This window comes from Eleginops maclovinus, chromosome 2 (assembly GCF_036324505.1).
Source record: "Eleginops maclovinus isolate JMC-PN-2008 ecotype Puerto Natales chromosome 2, JC_Emac_rtc_rv5, whole genome shotgun sequence".
NCBI classification, from domain to species: Eukaryota; Metazoa; Chordata; class Actinopteri; order Perciformes; family Eleginopidae; genus Eleginops; species Eleginops maclovinus.
Genome location: NC_086350.1, coordinates 13,331,628 through 13,350,793, shown reverse-complemented (window position 1 = coordinate 13,350,793; position 19,166 = coordinate 13,331,628). Strand labels below are relative to the sequence as shown.

Sequence of the window (19,166 nt, the reverse complement as noted above, 5' to 3'; positions counted from 1 at the left end):
AAATGGTTCACTGTATATTTTGTAAGAAAGTTTATCAGCAGAATGCAGGCATTTCAGCTTTTGCATTTAGTTGATTTTTAGCTGGCTCGGCAGAGAAATCTGCTGTGATAATAGGCCGCTGTACTAAAATAAAGCTTTGGTAGAAATTGATGTATACGTGTGTATTTCTCTATTTCTCCCCCCTGTGGGCCATGAAACTCACAATGCCATCTCCCCAGAGTGTGCTCTTAACCAAGGGGGAATACCCATTAGCATACGGCCCCATCGGTCGGGAGACAATTTGAATCTTTGTCTACGCCTCTCTGCTGCTAGCTATCCATACTCAAGCGTTCAAATTAAAGAAGACCTTAAGTGGGCTAATTAGATATTATTGCTATACAAAATGTTTTGAGGGGCTGCGGCCCCCTTTCAATATCATGCAAGTGCTTTAGGAGGGCTGTTAACCTTTCAGGATTTATGACACATAGTGTGGCTAAGGCTGGGAAAGGTTTGTAATTGCGCAGTATATCAGGAATTGTGAGTGCAGAGTTGAGGCAGGCTGTGAACTTAGCTGATATTTTGCTTCAAGTCATTACCTAGAGTGTATAACGACAACACAGTTTTATAATTCAGAGAAATTAAGTGTAATGTGAAAAAGTGATAAGTAAGATAATTAAAAATGATACAGTTATGCATACCTCAAGTGAAAGTGGGACCTTTTTGTGCAGCTTTATATGTCCCTACTCTGGCCTTGCAGAGGCGTACAGGATGAGACGCGAAGGCAGCAGAGGTCCTGTCATGCATACTGTAGGATGGTAAGAGCCAGTTCCTGAGCCATTCACTGCATAAGTGATGGTCTTACATTACACAGAAGCACAGTCATCAGCCAGCTGACACGCTGATTACAAATGAATGCTAGATAACAACCATACGACAGCAACGCCCTGGTTCATTCTCCTCATTTACAGTATTCACAGCAAGTATTACAGTTTGAGTCACAGACTCGCATGCATTTCTTAAACACTATTATCTAACATTCACATTTTAATAATACCCACACAAACAATGCTTTACAGTAAAATAATATGTCACATTTGGCCCTTGAAAATAAATCTGTTGTATGCTGTGTAGGCAGGTTTAAAACGTACAAACCACAGAAAATAGCAACAGCAGAGCCGGTGGCATTCAATGTGTATTTTCAGGATCTTTCACCTAGTTCTCAGAGCAGCTGTCATGGTGTGCATGAACTGCAGGAGGGGTGATGGTGGATAAGCGAGGGTACACATTAGTGCTGTAGGTTGGTGTAAGGAGCCTGGTGTAGCCCAGCGAGCAGTGTCTTGTGACATCCTATGAATGCCATTAAGCAGGCTCACTGGGGGTAATTGCCCAAGTCATTAAAAGTTTGATGATTTTGCTGATGGGTGGAGGGTTGCCTGCCCTTGCTGTGGCTCATTTTGGAATGTAACTCTGGCACTTCAGATGCCTGTAGGCACAAAGTAGCTCTCTCTCTCTTACACTTTCTCTCCAGGGAGCAACACAGCACACAACTCCAATTCTTCAGCATTCACCAATTCCTGAAGTTCTGAGCGGCCATCATTATTTTTTTGACAGGTGAAGAAGTTGTTGATAGACTATGGACAGAACAGAGGGACACTGTCACATTTGACAGCTTATGTATATGTTATAATTGCTCCAGATGGAATGTAGTTTCCATAAAAACTGAAAGAAGCAAAGAAACAAAACATGAAGTCTGGTGATGGTGATTGTTCTTTTAGTTCCTGTTGGGGTACACCTTGTAATGCATCCCTGAAATGTCCACGAGTGTTTATTTACCCTGTAAGCACAACACAGCACACTGTCTCCTTTGGCAATAACAGTTTCAATACATTTAACAATCCATTTGCCTTTAAACAGGATCATTCTGGTTATTGATCAGAGCAATTTCTAAGAGACCTACTCACGTTTAGCATGTTTTAGCTTGTCACCTTCTCCTATGAAAGCACGGCTACTGTAGGTTTCAAGGTCAGTCCCACCCAGTAAACGAAGCATTGCGCCCTCAGTTGCCCACATGGTGATCCTGGGGCTGTCCTCTCTCCCAGTGAGAGTTGATGCAGGCAGACAGTCGTCGGTGGCCCTGGATGGTCTCCCAGGCCGGCACACTCCGGCACCACGTAGCCAGGGCAGCAGCCACAGGGCCTGGGTCACTCTGCCAGCTGGTGCCAGACCTCTCTGACTCTCAAGCCCACTCTCATGTCTGCCACGGGGGCCATCAGAGGTGACATGAGGTTTTAATAAGGCCGCTAGCTCATCACCCCTCTGAAGGTGTTAGTGACTCAGTCAGCTCCTGCCATGCTCCAGTCACAGCTGCACTCTGAGTCCCAGATGTCTTGTTTGTCATCTTGGCACCTCTGCCTGAGGACAGACATTGATAGACCTTTTGATTGACACATCAACTTTATGTGGATGTTTATGTCAGTCTTTTGTTGTGGCATATGTTCTTATATACCATATCTCTGTGACAGAGTATGTCTGAGGATAGAGGAAAAAAATATTAGAACAAAGCTAATTTAGATTCATTTGTTTCAAGAATTATACATATTAATAGATGATTACATCTTTGAAAGTAATAATATTCACTTGTGATTTTTTTAGTTTAGTTTCTCCAGACAAAGATAGGGAATAGCAGTTTCAGCACTTTTTTACAGAAATATCTTAAACAATGCATCTTAAAATGATTTTATAGAGCCCAGATAGCTTGCAGGTAAACCTTAAAGTATAAAAAGTATGCATTTAATTACCAAGCTCAATTAAACCTCAGTAAAAACTGGTTGTGGGGCACTTGGGAAGAAGTTTGAAATGCCGAAAAAGTGAGTGCAGAATTACCACCTCATCTTGACATAGTGAGAGCTTCTTAAAAGGTCAGGGTTTTCAGCTAAATGCTAATAGTTGTTGATCGGTCTGGTATTGTATGAGCTGTTGTAATGACCTTATCAAAAGCAGAGAAAGTTGGAATAACTCCAGTTTATTGAAAGTTTAAGTGGCCTCTCTTCTCTCTAGCCCTGGCAAAAAGCTTTGCAACACACTGAGGCTCATCCTGTCATTGTGAATACATGAATTATTCAGGGGGCCAGACAACATGTGCACCACATCTTACTATATGATCTACCCAAATGTTTCAAACCACATTGACAGTCTTTGTGGGTGCCTTTGACCTGGTGAACCATAAGAAATCTTCGCCAGTAAACCTCCCACTTGACCTCAAGGATGTCTGTGGTTTTTACTGTCTCACCAGTCACCCAAAAAAAGATGTGGGTGGATGGAGGTTAAAGTTGTGTATCTTGGTCTTTCTGCACGGAGCTGTTTTGTGTCAAGACTTGGTAAATTAGGCTGGACATATCATATCATAAGGAGGAAAAAAGGGCCGAAATAGCTTCAATAATTCTCTATTAAAGGGAACTGTGTAGTACAAAAGAATAATGTGATCGTCACCTTTTATGTCGTTGTGAGCAGCAGCTGGCTTTTGTAGAGGTACTGTGTTTGGGGCTGGGGCATGGACCTAGTCTCAGTGCTGCAGCTGAGGTTGAAATGAAGCGATGCCTGGGTCAGCAGCCCTGCACTCAGCACTCTGCCATGCATCCAGGTGGAACAAAGTCCTCGCTCAGCGTCTCATCCGTGGCTTCCTGCTGAAAGATGACATCTCCATGGCTTAACAGCCACATTCATCTGCTAAAGAGCATGCAATTTGTTAATCATTTTCCCACATGAGAGTACCTGCTTTCATGTACTAGAGCAGGCAGGCAAATGAGTGGGAAAGAAGCCCTGGTTTCTGGTCAGACGACACAAGTATCAGCTGGTTAGGCTACTGCTGTAAGAGGGTAAAAAATGACCTGAGATTGCTCACATCATATCCCCTTATCTACCTTCATGATGGGATCCTTTTGAGAGAAGCATCCATAACCAAAACCAATAGATGTTTTTTTTTCTGTCCACCAAACTCACTCAAAGTCTTTATACGGTATGTCTGCCATTTGCAAGTAAACATGTTATTTGGTTCAGCTTGAATTCAAACCTTGTAATTTCAAGAAGATTCATTTAGGGATTTGGTTTGATCATATCATGCATTGGTGTATTCAATGAAAAATAACACAAAGATAGGCCCCCCATTTCTAGAGAGAGTATAATGTTCATGTGTAATTACCTGTAGTGTGGAAGATTTGAAATTCATTCATCACAGTTCGATTGACCCCACAGCCTGAGCTTTACATATGCAGCACATAGGATTATCCTGCATTATACCAGTTAAAATGAGGTTATAGCCGTAAGCTCTGTCCAATTAAAGTTGAACAAAGCCACCTCATCTGCTCAACTCCTCTCTTAGTAGGTCAGCGAAACTGATGGAGAATACAGACACATGCTCTTCTCTGTGGCTCCGAGCGCAGCTTTCCCTACAACATTCACAAGCCACGTTGTATAATGTGACAAAACCCCTGTGTTAAAGAAAAGCATACATTTCCAGCCCTGATTTCAAATATACACACTTTAAAAGTATTTTCTGCAAAAAATTCGAACCAAAGCATGAACGATGTTTTTTAACTTGAGAAATGACTGTAGTGTACTGCAAAGAGCCGTTGTAACATAATGACATGCGTGTGTGTGGGTCTGAAGCGACCACAGAGAGAGAGTTGCAGAGATACAGGACATAAAGTCACTTTGCAGAGAGAGTTGCGTTACCATTGGAGTGATGTATGACCTGAAGTCCCATCTGAGGGCTCATGTTACAAGGCTTATGCTGCACTACGGAGATAGCTTTCCGTATATGGAGTCAGGGGCTACAGTAATGTATGGACCCCGGTTGTTGCCAAAGCTCTGACTCAGCTCGCTGACTCGTGCCTCTAACCCTGACCTCTGTCCTGATAACTAGACATTTCAGCCATGTACTATGTCATTGTATTCATTCCTAAAGGAGGAATGGTCTTGTTAACTGTCACCTTGGTTACAGTAATATTGTTGTAATGTAATGAGACAATCCTTTTTTAGTTTTCTTCACTTAGCCTATACAGACCTTTTCAAATTTGAAAGAACTCTTTTTTCAGAAATGTTCTCCACATTTGAAAGGTATATTTTTTATAGTAAAGACAGTATAACAGCAAGTTGCAACAACAACATGCAATGGTGGAAGTACTTTTACTGCATTACTGTTAGTATATTTAAGTACCTGTAGTTGTAGTACTTTCATTTTGTGCTACCTTTTACTTAGTGGCTTACTTTCACTTTGTGGTATTGCTATTTTAGTAAAGTAAAAAATGTACCTACTGTACAACTCTAACACTTTTGCCACTGTAAATTGTCCAATAAACATGGAATTTGAAAGCAAACTACTTACAGTAACAATCCTAAATAAACATATACACTTGTGCAAATTGCATGTAGATGTAGACATTTTGGTTTCGCTCACTTGACTTTGATCTCCTTTTTAATTGAGGACAGTTTTCCTTTGTAATTCATGGGTTTGTTTTTCTGTGTGCTCTTCAGGTTACCTTCACAAAGAGGAAGTTTGGCCTGATGAAAAAGGCCTATGAGCTCAGCGTACTCTGTGACTGTGAGATAGCCCTCATCATTTTCAACAGCTCTAACAAACTGTTCCAGTATGCCAGCACAGACATGGACAAAGTGTTGCTGAAATACACAGAGTACAACGAGCCCCACGAGAGCAGAACCAACTCTGACATTGTCGAGGTGAGTGAGCGCCGCCTTCTCACTTTGTGTGGATAAACGTCTTTAAAATCTTGCAGTTTTCTTATTTTGTATTCTTTATGGTTGTTCTACAGAACATATCTTATGTTCAGTTTTAGGCTTAATTTATTATGTTTGTTCTTTATGCAGACTTTAAAATATATATTCTGCGACAAAGGCTGAAAACTCTATAAATGCTCCAGAGGTTATGTTTTACACAAACAAGAATGAGGAACAAGTAACAGTTTCCTTCTCACCATTGAGATAGGGCACAGGAGGTCTGCTCTCCCTGATAACTTCAGCTTCTCTGGTGCCCATCAACTGACGTGGAAAACCTATCTCACATGCACACAGTAGCTACTGACCACCATTTTCTAACCCTGTTTCCCATAGATACTGTACCTGTAAGTCTCAGTTCTCTGACTCCTCCTCATCACAGACCATTAGCGTATATTGCTGCAGTGAAAACACAGTGTTTAGTACATTCCACGCTGCTCCATAAAACTCAACAAGCACTTGGGTTTCCTGGCAGCTCCTGCATGCCCGGCGACTATCGGAAGACTAAACCACTTGTTATGCCAGTTTACAAAACTGTCAGCCAAAAGTGAAGAAGCCAAAGTAAATGAGAATGATTAGAGATACATCCTCTATCAAACATCTTTCATAGGCACATGTGTGGTTTCTCAGCCTATTCAAGCTCTGCTTTAAGAGGCTGGTATCTTCATTCCGACTCAATGAATGGATATACAATATATGTTAATGCCTATTGATCAAATCCCAGTACTGCTAATATATGGTTGCCCATTCATTGTTGTAGAGTGCTTTAAAAAAAATACACTTAGATTTGTTTTTCTGTACAAAGGATACTTTTAATTAGACAATGCGCTCTGCCTCCTCTCAAACCTCTGTTGTTTTTACTGCCACCTGCCCACTAAAACATACAGCATTTTTATTACTGATGCCCAATTAAGAGACATTAATGGTTTAAATGGGTGAGAGTGAAACATTTCAAGAATCCTAGCTTTAGAAAAGACTTTCACTTGGAAGAATTAGAGAAATTACATGCAGCATAAAGGAGTCAGCTGTGGCCCATTATCTTTTATTCATGCTGCTGCTGCTTGTGAATTACCTGCTTGGCAGAGCTGCAGAAGAGTGCTCTGGCATCCAGCAGACTCATGCAGTCACTCCTCCATCAGGGGCCCTCAGAGCAGAGCAGGGGCTCACCTGCATGAAAAATACATGGATACATTCCTTTCTTACGTAACTGTCACCACACTTTTGTTTTTGCCGTGACTCTGGAAGCTGTCTTATTTTAAACGATTAAAAGCAACAACATCTCATAACCCTGATGGGGTTATTCACTGTAAGTTGGGTTATTCTCTTGGTATGTCACATAGTATCTGTAGCCTACCGGTGTATGTTTATGTTGTCAGCGTGGTGTAATTGCAATGTACATTGTGCATAGTATAGCACCACTGCTGATTTCCCACTTAGCCCTTCTGGCTACATTTAAGGAAGCTGCCCCACTACACAAAAGATGAGAACAAACCCCTTTGTCCCTGTTCACTCGGCCAGCATCTTTGCAGATATGTTCAGATCTCCCTCTGCCTGCTGGCTACGCGGTCAAGGTTCAGAAGTGAGGAAGCAGAGCAGAAGTAACCAACCCAGTCCACTTCACAGCATCACCACACAACCCCGCTATTCACTTGGCCAGAGAGCCAGTGTCAGAGGTGGTTGATAATCTGTGAAGGCTATGATTTGATCATATTTTAGGAATATATCTGTCCTGAGTGCAATATGTTTTTTAGCCTTTGCTCTTGTCCACAGCTGCACAGATTGTTGTACACTACATGGATGAGCCTCTGTGTTGATGGCAAGAGTCCACCCCTCCATGATTATCTAGTGAAATGGGCCTCACATGAGGACACTTACGCAGGACACTTATCTAAATGTCTTAATTGTGTTAAACCAATCTTTGCCATGCAAACAATCATGTGCTCATTTGTTCCTGGTTTTTGAGGCCAGAAAAACGCTCTCTCGCTCTTCATTGGGAAGCTTTTTCCGTGTGAGAAACTAAATCAAAGGTCACATTCCTGCTCAGTAGTACCATCTGTAGATAAAGGCTGAGCTGTGCAGTGTGGGAGAACAGTCGCCATGTTTTCCACAGATGGACGCATGCCTGGGCCACAGTTTGATAACCCAGTGGAGGGCTATGGACTTTGTCTCAAACTTGGCTCGCGGACTGTTTGCGTCTGCATGTGTTGATGGTCTTAACCTTACCAGCACTGCAGGCAACATGTGAGCTGTTGTGATGTGAACCTGTGTGTAATTTTTCCGACAGTATGGTATGGTATATGGTGTATGGTAAAGGGGAATGTCATTGTTTGAGTTTTTGTTAGATGTTCTTATTTGCATAGGAACATTAATATTGTAAGATAACACAGTGCTCACTCCTTGTTGCCACCCAGATTCAGAAATGTGTCTTCTCTTGTAATTCAGAAGCGTAACACACTCCGGTCTCAAGATCATACTCAAGACATGAAGTAATTTCTTCTTGGAAACAAACATGGTTTTCAATATGGTTGTGTTATTGTAAACTGAGCAGCGTTATCACGACTGAAGGTTTAATGGTGTTGTTCCTATTGTGTTTCTTATTGAATTCTGTTCATGCCACAAATCCAAATGCTGCCGTTAGTCATTAGATTAATCTAATAATATTTACTCTTCCTCCCCTCTCCGCTAGTTGAGCTAATGAGATTTTGCTCATGGTCTGCTATTACCTCACACCGTTCACCGTACACAGAGCGATACTGTGTCTGCAGCAGAAACCTTGAAATCAGAAAGCAACTTCACAAGCTTTATTCAGCATTTATCTGTCGTCTCTTTGAGCAATTCAGCATAATTAAGGTATATAGTGTAGATTAGTATTGATCCGGTTTGCAGGTATTAAGTCAACACTTAACTGTAATCTTATAAAGTCAGGGCTGTAAATAGGCTTTAACCTTATTTGAGAATTACATTTGGGTCAAATACAGATGGCTTGTTATTGTAAATAACTGGACTGCACCATATGCAAAACTTCTCTTTTTTCATATCTTTTACCCTGATGATTTGTGGAAGTAAACAACCTAAGTTCATTCATAGGGAAATTCAGCTTATCTCCCTCATATCAAAGCATGGCGGCCATTGTTAATATGAAAAACAGACAATTCCCTCTCTATTTATGAAGGAACGCCTCTCTCACAAGATCTCTACAGTGAAGGGAAATGAGCATAAAATTGTCAGGTAATTTCCACTAGGCTTCGTCTCATGATCTCTATCTGTTGTTATGAATGGGGCTGTATTAATCGTTCAATAGGACATGTAAATTTTGACCATTACAGAAAGTCAAGCCCTCTGTTTTCATATTAAGCTATTTTGTTTATGAATTTCAAGACTGCCCTTTGCAGATTTCAAGTTGACCAAAGCTTCACCACAAATAAGGGTTGAATTTGTCAAAGTTCTTCATATTCTAATATTTATGAATTTGTGTACTGATGGAGAAATTCATGCCGCTGTACTTCAAGAGTGCATTTTTGATGACTTACAGCTAAAAGAGGAATACATCTCCTACCTCGTTATGGAATGAACCGCTTGCAGTGCTTTGGGCTGAATGGGCACCAGGAGTTTCAACAGGGGATGTTTATGTTGTCAATCAAAGGCTGAGCAGTGATTAAGACTCATTTCTATTTTAATGAATGCAAATTGGCACATCTGCTATGGTGGGCTAGCTGTCCAGACTCTTCAATTAGCATGATTGATCAATTATCCTCCTGCTGGTGGCTCACTGCAAATGGAGGCTGGGAAGAGAGATGAAAGAGCATGTGAAGAAAAATGAACAGAAAACTGTCCAAAATTGAATAAATCAGATGTTTTATTTGATTAAGAGAATAATGGAATTTCATTTCAACCATGAAGGAACATACATTCCTTTAAAAATAAAACAGGATAGCCATAGTATATTTATAAAACTATAATCTTATTGTTGTTTTATTTTAATTCACAAAGATACGTACTTCCAAGTTTGTAGATAGAGGTGATATTTCTTCTATTAACACAGGTAAATACATTCATTACTGCAACTGACTATGTTTTTGATCAAATCTGGCTCTGAATCTGTAAACATTTACTTTTTTATATTTTTGTCTAAGCATTCCCATTGTGATACATAAACATGAAAAAAAACAACACAATTTGCTTTTTAAATAATGCGTCTGATTCTCCATCAGCAACATTTGTGATCAAATATTCCTGTGAGAAATGAGCTACAGCCATGCAAATATTAAGTAGATCAGTACTCAACTCCAAAGTCTTTAGAGGATAGTGTGGTGCGTTTCTTGTTTATGTTTTTTCCAAACAGTAAGCATAGATCATTGAATATCAAAGCACACTGGTGAGTCTGCGCTGAGTAGCAGAGTGTGTATTTATAATTGTGGCTCAGAAACAGGGCGGTCAAATGAGGTTGCGGCTGGCACACAGGGAAACTGTCACTTCCACCATGTTCTCTAATGCAATAGACATTATTACAGCAAAGCAGCTAGTAGAGATATGGAGGCAGTGAAACACATTTAGTATGAAACTTGCCAACACATTGACACATTGTTCGTATATGAGCAATAGAAATATCTACCAAAATGGATTTGGTTATTTAAATTAAATAGTAAAGTAATTGTATTTTTATTTACCCATCAAGCTGTTTGTTATTCTAACAGTTCCTCTATTTCAGGTGATGGTTTTTGCAGTTTTCAAATCATTCTGCTGTAACACAACAGTGCACCAGATATTAGTCTTCTCTATTTTTGCAGACCAACTATCTGTGACATTTTTCAACATGTTCATCAGTCCCACATCATTCTACATGTTTTCCAACCATCATTGGGAAACAATTGACCTGCTAACACTAACACTAGACAGCACACGCAAACAGATTTATTTATCATTGATCACGCTCAGTTAAAAAGTAGTATTTCTTTAAAAAGTTGAATACATTGTTGTGAGGGACAGTTATGATGGGATTTAATGCTGGTAAAATCATCATTGTGCATAGTTCCAAAAAACTGAATTAGGTTGAACATTTTGCAGCAGTTTTAAATAGTGAAGCAGTCCATTGGCCCTTGTTTGGAATTGAGTGCTCTTTTCGTGAACTTTTTATCGTGTTTTTTTGTCCTTGAATTTTTTGCTTGCTTAAAAATATCCGATTTATCAGTTCATATTTTACATCTACAGGATTGGTGTTTGTGCTAACCATTACGTTAAATGTCTTGAGTAGAGATCCTCAATATTGGCTGGATAAGTACAGGAATAACACTCAAGTTATTGTTACTGAATTTGCGCCAAACTGTAGTTTTGTTAATGATATGGACACCAGTGAATGTTGAGAGTCTTAATGCTGTCTCTGCAGCAGTTTGGTGCCTCTGATGCTATTTTCTGATGTCTTTCTTTGGTTTATTCTGTAGAAACTGACGATGCTTTTGACAGAAAACTAAATGACATAACTTCCTTTGCGACATGCTTGTGTTCCCAGTGCTTCATTTTCTCTTCTTTCTCTATAAACCAGTGAACCGCTATTTCTAGAAACATGGAATAGAAAACAAATTAAACATTTTTATGTGATACGGATCACACTCATTGTTGTATGTGGAATTATCCATGATTTCTTATTGTCTGACCAGCCAAATTGCTCATTTTTTGCATATAATTATCTACATCATTATCTATCATTTGACGGGCTATTTACAGGGGCGAAGAAAGGGAAACCAGCTGTTTATACGAGACAACAAAATATGAAGTTAGAGCTCCTTTTTAATATTTCAATACAATATCAGATACAAAATCTTTTAAATAGCTGGTCTCTTCTTCATAAGGAGGATGGAGTCTGTATCATATTAAAGATCTAAGTTAGGAAAAATCCAACTATTTCAAAAGTTTAAAATAAATACATATATTGGTTTGGTGACTTTACTGTCAAGTCTTTATCACCACCTCCAGCTCCTATCCATTATTTATCTACATCAGTGTCTCTCTTCACTGTGCCATTATTATATATGACTATATTCTCCTTTTTGATATTTCACCGTAGAGCCCTCAGCAGCAGTGATGAGAAATCCCTTTTAAGCTAAATCAAATGTCATTGCTGTTGACATAGACTTATTGGGTTGATGTTGATTTTTCAGGTCTTTTCAATATACTGTATGTGATATTTTCTGCCAGCCCGTTTTCAATATTATAAAAAAATGTGTACTTTTGGCCTCCTGTGATTTATTGGAGTGATATTAAAATTATTTTCTATATTTTTATTTTGAGTCTAGGTAGGTTACACAATGCTGCGGATTTTAATATGTATGATGGCATTACTGAACCTTAAGCTAAGCTAAAGCTCAAGTATTTTATTTAAAATAATGGATGTGTTTGTTCTCCTGCTTTCTCATTATGAAAAGTTTCTGCTTTATCTTATGTATACATATTGCTACATAAACACTAAGCCGATCAGTCAATCGTTTTTTTTTCAGGGAGACGACAGGGCCTTATTGTGTGTGTCTGTACTCCCACTACCACCTCTTCACAGGAGCTCTGTGCAACTTCCTATTTCCTGTGCGCATAGTGTTTTGTACACCTGAAAGCAGTCGTGTAACCTTTGGGCCTGTGTCTTGAGTGTTAGCTTGTGTTTTTAGTCAAAACAAACACTGGCTGTCCATACAACAGCAGGGTCTATGTTCAGACTACTCTATTAGGACAAGTTAAAAATAAATACAACAAAAAGTTTGACTGAAAACAGAGAGCCACATAATACTTCATTACATGCTTTTTTATATATACATTTAGGAACCTGGTGTTGTAAATTCTTTAGGCAATTTAAATTGTAATACTTTTCCTCTTGACATACAGCATCACATCTTAACATCTCTTATCTTATCAAACATCATTACTGGTGAGAGCTGTCTGAAAAGTCTTCTCTCGCCTCGGCGAGTAAAGCAATATTAATGGTTCTGTTTTGAGCTTCATGCTGGGTTTCAAAGTGCCCCTTTTTGTAGGACAAGGACTCCTTTTCCTCTGGGCTTTTAGTGAAAAAGGGTCACCAGCCCTCTTTTGTAGTTTTCTGAGCGTAATGAAACAGTTGTGGTAATGTTAATGCAAGTATTTCACAAACTGTCCTCTAGTACGGAACAGATACACAGTAAGTATTTCCTGATGGTCAAGAAATTACCTTTAACATTTTAAAAAGTAGTTGATAATTGGAAATACGCTTGCCATAATCAGCACTTTCCCTGCTCTTTATATGGTATGTTTCCTTAAGGGGTATTCAACAGTTATCCTTTGAATTGCTGAATGGTTTTCTCTATTATCAAGTAATGGTTTCTTCTCCTTTTAAACCCATCATGTATTACCTCACCGTTGTATTCTGTCTCCAATGTGGGATGCTTGTTACCAGGTTACCACTAAGAGTTTTGCTTTTAGCACATGTCGTACTTCATCGACGTCAGAGCTCTTTTCCACTCTCTCAACAACATTGCGTATGTCTCATTTCAAATCAAAGGTCCCTTAGAGCAAATAACAAAAAGAGATACTATAACAAAAGACCACAGCCATGGTGCCTTCTACTAAACATTAGTTTCCCCTGACACATGAGTACATTTGCTGTTTCTCAAAATCAAAATCTGTCTTTAAAATGTCACAAAGAAATATGTGCTTGTACTGTTTGTGGTTGTACTACATTCAAAGTACAATGCATCAGCTTTCACAGAAAAGAAGATGTCCGAAGCATCACTCGTCTGCTATTATTCATATTAACAGAAAAAAAACACATTTTAAATCCTCTTCTCAATATTTTGCAGTTCACATTTTGATAACCTTTTCATGTTGGGATTCATTTAAAATGTGTCATTGCTGTTCTCTTTCTTGTCCAATTGCTGTAATATTTGTTTTTATTCCTGAAAGTAATGCGGGTGTACTGTATTTATAGTATGGCCTGCTAAACATGAGATGCAGGGTGTAACACAAAAAGCAATGCAATGAAATTATTAGATTATTGTAACAGCTAATTAAATACCCTTCGGAAGTAATAACGTGTTGGACGGCATGTACCAATGCACTTTCTAAAACTCAGCTCCAACCACATACCTGTCATAAACTGTAGTTTGAACCACATGAAATAGGTCAGACATTGAGCTGACCTAATTTGGTTTGATCTAGTTCGTAGCAACAGTGATACTGGTTATGTTAAAGATCATTAGAAGCTTGTGCCATGAGTCCCCCCCTCTGTGTTCTTCAATGACCTTGCGGGCTGAGCGGCTGAAACGAGACCTTGCTATCGTGCACAGCGGCTACTGTGAGTTAGCTTGTGCAACAATCAGCTTGCCCTTGTGCCCCCCTCCTCCCACTGAGCGTGCTGTGCGGCCAACCCCTCCAGCCCAGGGGCGAGGACAGAGCAAAGCCTGCTGGGATTAGGGGGGTGGGGGAACTGGGGGTAAGCTGGCACCGTGCCACCTTCCCCTGACTGCCTGGCCTGACTGGGGGCAAAGAGGGAGGCTGCTGTGTCTCAGATTGATGAGGACAGGTCTGTGGTCTGGGTATAGAGTGTTGCAGAACAGACGTCCTGCTGGCACATCCTGCCCTCTCTGCCGCACGCCCCCCAGCCCTCCGTACTCGCCTTATCGGAACTCCTAATTGTCCTTATGAATATTTTAGAGGCGAGCAGGAATGGGAGTTCAGGGTTGGGGGTATGGTTTCAAGGGCCCTGACAGCTAATGATCCACTCAATGACCAGAGAGAGAGAAAGAGAGAGAGTGGAAGACAGAGAGACAGGGAGCAGAAATGGTTGGAAAGATGTTAATGAAGTTAATGTTTCTGTATGGATTGCTCCTCCTTTTGATCAGTTTTGTGGTACCTTTTTCTTTATGTGGAGTGGGAACAGAGACTGTGCTCTTGTTCTTTCTTATCTGTAGATAATGATAACATTGGTTTGCCTTTATCTTCAATTTGTAGTTGAATTCCCTCTTTGAGACGGTTCCCTTTCTAACTGTGGCAGGTAATAACTTTGTCACATCAGTCATTCACCACTGTGTCAGTGCACATAGCTCTGCTCATTGCAAAGCATTTGCCTCTTAATCAGTAATATGGATTGGGTATGAACTGTATATGCAATATAAAATATGATCAGTTTGTCCTTATATTTATCACTCGCTGGTTTAGATTCAGTGAGCATGACTCACTTTGGAGAATATTTCTACTCTACTTTGAGCTCTCAGTTCATTGTGGTCCGTCCAGTGCCATGTGTGATTGAATCTCACAATGTAAATACAGCTAGAAGACAATAATATCCAAATAAAATACAGACGGTCAAGTTGCTGCCACCCGCAGCTCTTCCTGTCCACTGTGTAACCAGACAATGGAGTGAGCCACAGGAAGGACATGAATCCAGCCTCATATCCTCATATCAGTCACTAATGTGTAATGGTCATCAGATTAAACAAGATATGTCTGGGAATTACAGATGTCTCCTTATAGCCCCTTACTCCAAACTCACAATAAGTGGTGGGAAACGGTGAAAGAGAAGATGGCTTTCTACATTACTGTAACCTACGGTAGTGCTGGGCCATGGCATGCAGTGAGTGCCTAAAGATCTACCAAAAGAGGCTTTCATTCCCCTCAAGTGAAGACTACATCACCACAGGGGAAAAGTGAACATGATGGTAGAGAAAGTCCCTTAAGATGTTATATAAGAGCAGAAATATTCCTCAACAGATAAAAGCCTTCCTATCAGCCGCCTCCCCATGCTGATTTCCTAGTGCATTCACACTCAAAGAAGCCCTTTGATAAGCACATTAGATGGAACGGCCTGGACACAATGGTGATGTCATGAGGATTAGCACGCTACCTTGCTTAGTGTAGCGACTGGCACAAGGGCCAATTCAGAGCACTGCAGGGCGAAGGACTGGGAGGCCAAGCTGAAATGAGATGAGGAAGGGCTGCAGCACAACCAGTGGTTAAAACACAGCCTCTATGTACTTTACGGACGACTGGAATAAACATTACATGTATTAAACATTTATGTTACTCTCTGAGCATTTTGTGTAATTTTCCTGCTGTTTCGCCGTTACATCACAAACTGTCTTGCTGTTAAAGGGGCCTGTAATCAGAGTAATCATAGGTCAGATGGTGCTCTTTAGTGAGAGCTACTGTAAGTGAAAGCTGTTGTGATTCAGGCACAATGGAAGAAACAGCCTCTTCATGCTCTCCTTTCAGCCATCTCCCCCACAATTTTGAAGTTCAGCTTTTATACAGAACCACTATCTTTCTCCTTTCACCCTGCCTTCTATTCACGTACAGTACTGTACAGTACATGAATAAGTTAAATGCAGAAAGCTCTCTTGACACAAGAGAGAACATCAAAGTGAAACTGTTTTCCAAGACTCGCAGCAGCACAGTACGCAGTTTGGGCCCATTTCACTGAAAGTACTTCTCAAGAAACAGGTGATGTAGGTGGCTTATGCAATGATTTTAGACTTATTTTTATTCCAACGAATAGTGCTTAAATGTTCCAATACAAAAGGTGAATATAGTGCCTAAAAGTAAATGTAAGGACAGAATTGAGCAGCTAAAAAAAAATTCATTGATTTTAATAGCAGTGATTAATGTCAAAAAAGTAATTCACATTGATGTTAAATCAGAGTGGCATGCTAGGTTGCTTTTCGCAGCACACTATAGCCTTGTGTTCTGAACATATAGTGCAAATCTGGAGAGGCAATTACTGAGCTGAATGCTCCCCATGGTTACAGCTAGGTTAATAGTCAGGCCTCAGGTGGAGATGAAGGATAGATGTTTTCTTCAGTATAAGGAAGACTCAAGGCCTCCTGCAATGGAAAATGTTTTTTAAAAAGAAGTTCAAGTATCAGACAAGCAAACTGACAGACACACACACACACACACACACACACACACACACACACACACACACACACACACACACACACACACACACACACACACACACACACACACACACACACACACACACACACACACACACAAGCACACCCAGACAATGGTGCCCAGTTGGTTTGACGTCAGCCACTCACTGTCTCATTTTTACTTGAAGAGCCAAATTTCTATCAATACAGGTTTGGGCTGCTGTGAGAAAATAGCAGCTGGCCTCGTTCCCTCTCATCTTTGTGAGCCTCTCAGGACACTCTGAATAGATTACACAAGTTCCCTTGTCCATACTCCTTCGAGCCCTCCTCTCGCAACAAACAGCACATATCTTTCATTAGAAATGCTACTGAAAATCCCAAACTCAGCTGTATTTGCATCCAGCCAACTTTTCTTTCCAAGTTAAAAATCCAACAACTTGATTCAACTTTGAAAAAAGGCAATTTGAAGCGGCTTTATGTCAAGCTATTCAAAATGCAAAAAGAAGTTATCTTTTCGTTCTTGCATCCTGATTGTCTCGTAAGTTTTCCGCTTTTTCTAGGTCAGAACACTGTAGTGTCTGGAGCAGTCTGGAGCATTGACATGTAAGAGCAAAGTTGATCTGGGGTTGGGTGGCCTTCAGGGCTCCATGTGGTCCCTTCTACGGCCATATCTCTGCGCGGCTGCCTCTGATTGGCTGTGTGGGGAGCCAGGTCTTGACAGGTGTTTGAAAGAGAGACACCTGTTTGGCCATGTGCTGATTTAGTGATCCATTTACTGAAAGCAGTGGGCAGTGTCTGTGGGAAACCCAAAACATGCCAAGTCATTTGACAAAGTATTAGAACCATGTATTCCCAAGCCTTTAATGTTATATACATTAGAACGCCATAGTGATAAATACCTCTTAATATACAACAAATAAACCTTCACTGTATCTTTTTGAAGATGATATGTATTGTAGTGATGTGTAATGGAACAGATCTGATTGCTGCCTGGCCTTGTCTGCTGCTATCTGGTTCCCGCTCACCCACTGTGCTGCAACCCCTCCCTAAATGGCTTGGGCCAGTGGGTGCGGCGTACTGTAGGCTGGCCAGGCTTGTTGTGAAAGTAGAGCAGCCCTGTCCGACTCACGCAGCCGTGCCCGACCAGCCCAACCAAGATATTCCCATAATGAGCAGGTTGGAACCAAAATTTGCAGGTTGAGATCAGATCTTTGGCTCGCTGATGGAGAAAGTGGATAGTTTAACCCCAGTAAACACAGGCCTTTCAGGACCCTAACTAAAGAGGGTTCGTTCAGTAAACAGGAAATGAAGCAGCAAGGCGTTTTCGTAGAATGAGAAGAATGCCACTGCTCTGTACCGCACCAAACCGTAATGCATCTGTGGTACAGTGCTGGCCATTCATTATCCAGAGAACGTTTCTCTCGTCTTCCTCTCTCTATCTTTTTCTCTTTTTCTCTCTCTCTGTTTCCCTTCAGCATTGTGGACACTTGTGTTTGAAGAAATGTGGGGGCTTTTCTGAACTTCCTTATTTCTGCGCACATCGTCTAATTCCTGTAGACACACATTATCTTTGTGACCCCATGTACTTCCCTTAAAAACATGTGAATGCTATTGTGTTAAGTGAGCAATGAAGGATTAAGCATCATCTGGTTTTAATGAGCAATGATATTATGCAGGACTCTCATAAAGCCTTAGTTTAGGTTTTAGGAAATGTAACTTACACTGAGGTTGTGGTGAGCAGCACGGGGTTAGCCGCATTGTCTGCACAGACCTAAACGTACTGTCACATCGCTGTCAGAGGATGTAGCAGCTGTAGAACCCCCCCCCTCCGCACACACAGATTGCACATATGCACCACACACACTCCACTCGTCACTCTTTCACACACACATTTTCCACTGTCTTGGTTGAAGCGCAGAAACAGAGAGTAAGGTCTCATTAGTGGGTAGGTTCCTCTCCTCTTGCTCACACTCTGACCCCCGAATCCACAGGAGTCAGGGACCTTCCTGTAGACAAGAGGCCTTCGTGGCAGCCCACAGACAGGGCAGGGCGCTGTTCTGGAACTGCAGTAGGCTGATAGAGGCACCTCGAGAGCCACACATAAATCATGTTTTGATGTACACTGTCTTGATATCACATGCTGTCACATGCTGTCAGCAAGTCTTGTTAACACCGCTATTCAGAGCTGTGATGAGGAGCAGAAAGCAGCCTCTAAGAAAGTGAGCAAAAGCGACAACGTTGCATTTATTTGTTTAGTTATATGATGTGTTTTTCTTAAAGTAAGAATAGAGTCTTTATAACAACACCACACACCACCCTATGCACTTATGAACGCTTTGCTTTTACAATAATTGCCCAATTTCATGCTCAAATAAGCATCTTTGACCACATTTGATTATCCATTTTATTCTCCACATGCATTATGTTTGATAAGATTCCACGAGTGACAACCATACTGAATTACAGACTGGGGCAGTCTTAAAGTGCTCGGCTGTAGGATCTTCTTAT

The 19,166-nt window shown here is 40.7% G+C and overlaps 1 protein-coding gene across 6 annotated transcripts in view; it reads left to right on the top strand.

The window, feature by feature from the left end:
• Nucleotides 1-19,166, top strand: part of mef2aa (myocyte enhancer factor 2aa) — a 59,033-nt gene that overhangs the window by 21,758 nt on the left and 18,109 nt on the right. For all 6 annotated transcript variants that reach the window (XM_063899150.1, XM_063899177.1, XM_063899144.1 and 3 more), the window contains one exon: nucleotides 5,512-5,715. In XM_063899150.1, coding sequence (XP_063755220.1) covers nucleotides 5,512-5,715 — 204 coding nt within the window. The remainder of the gene's footprint in view (nucleotides 1-5,511; nucleotides 5,716-19,166) is intronic.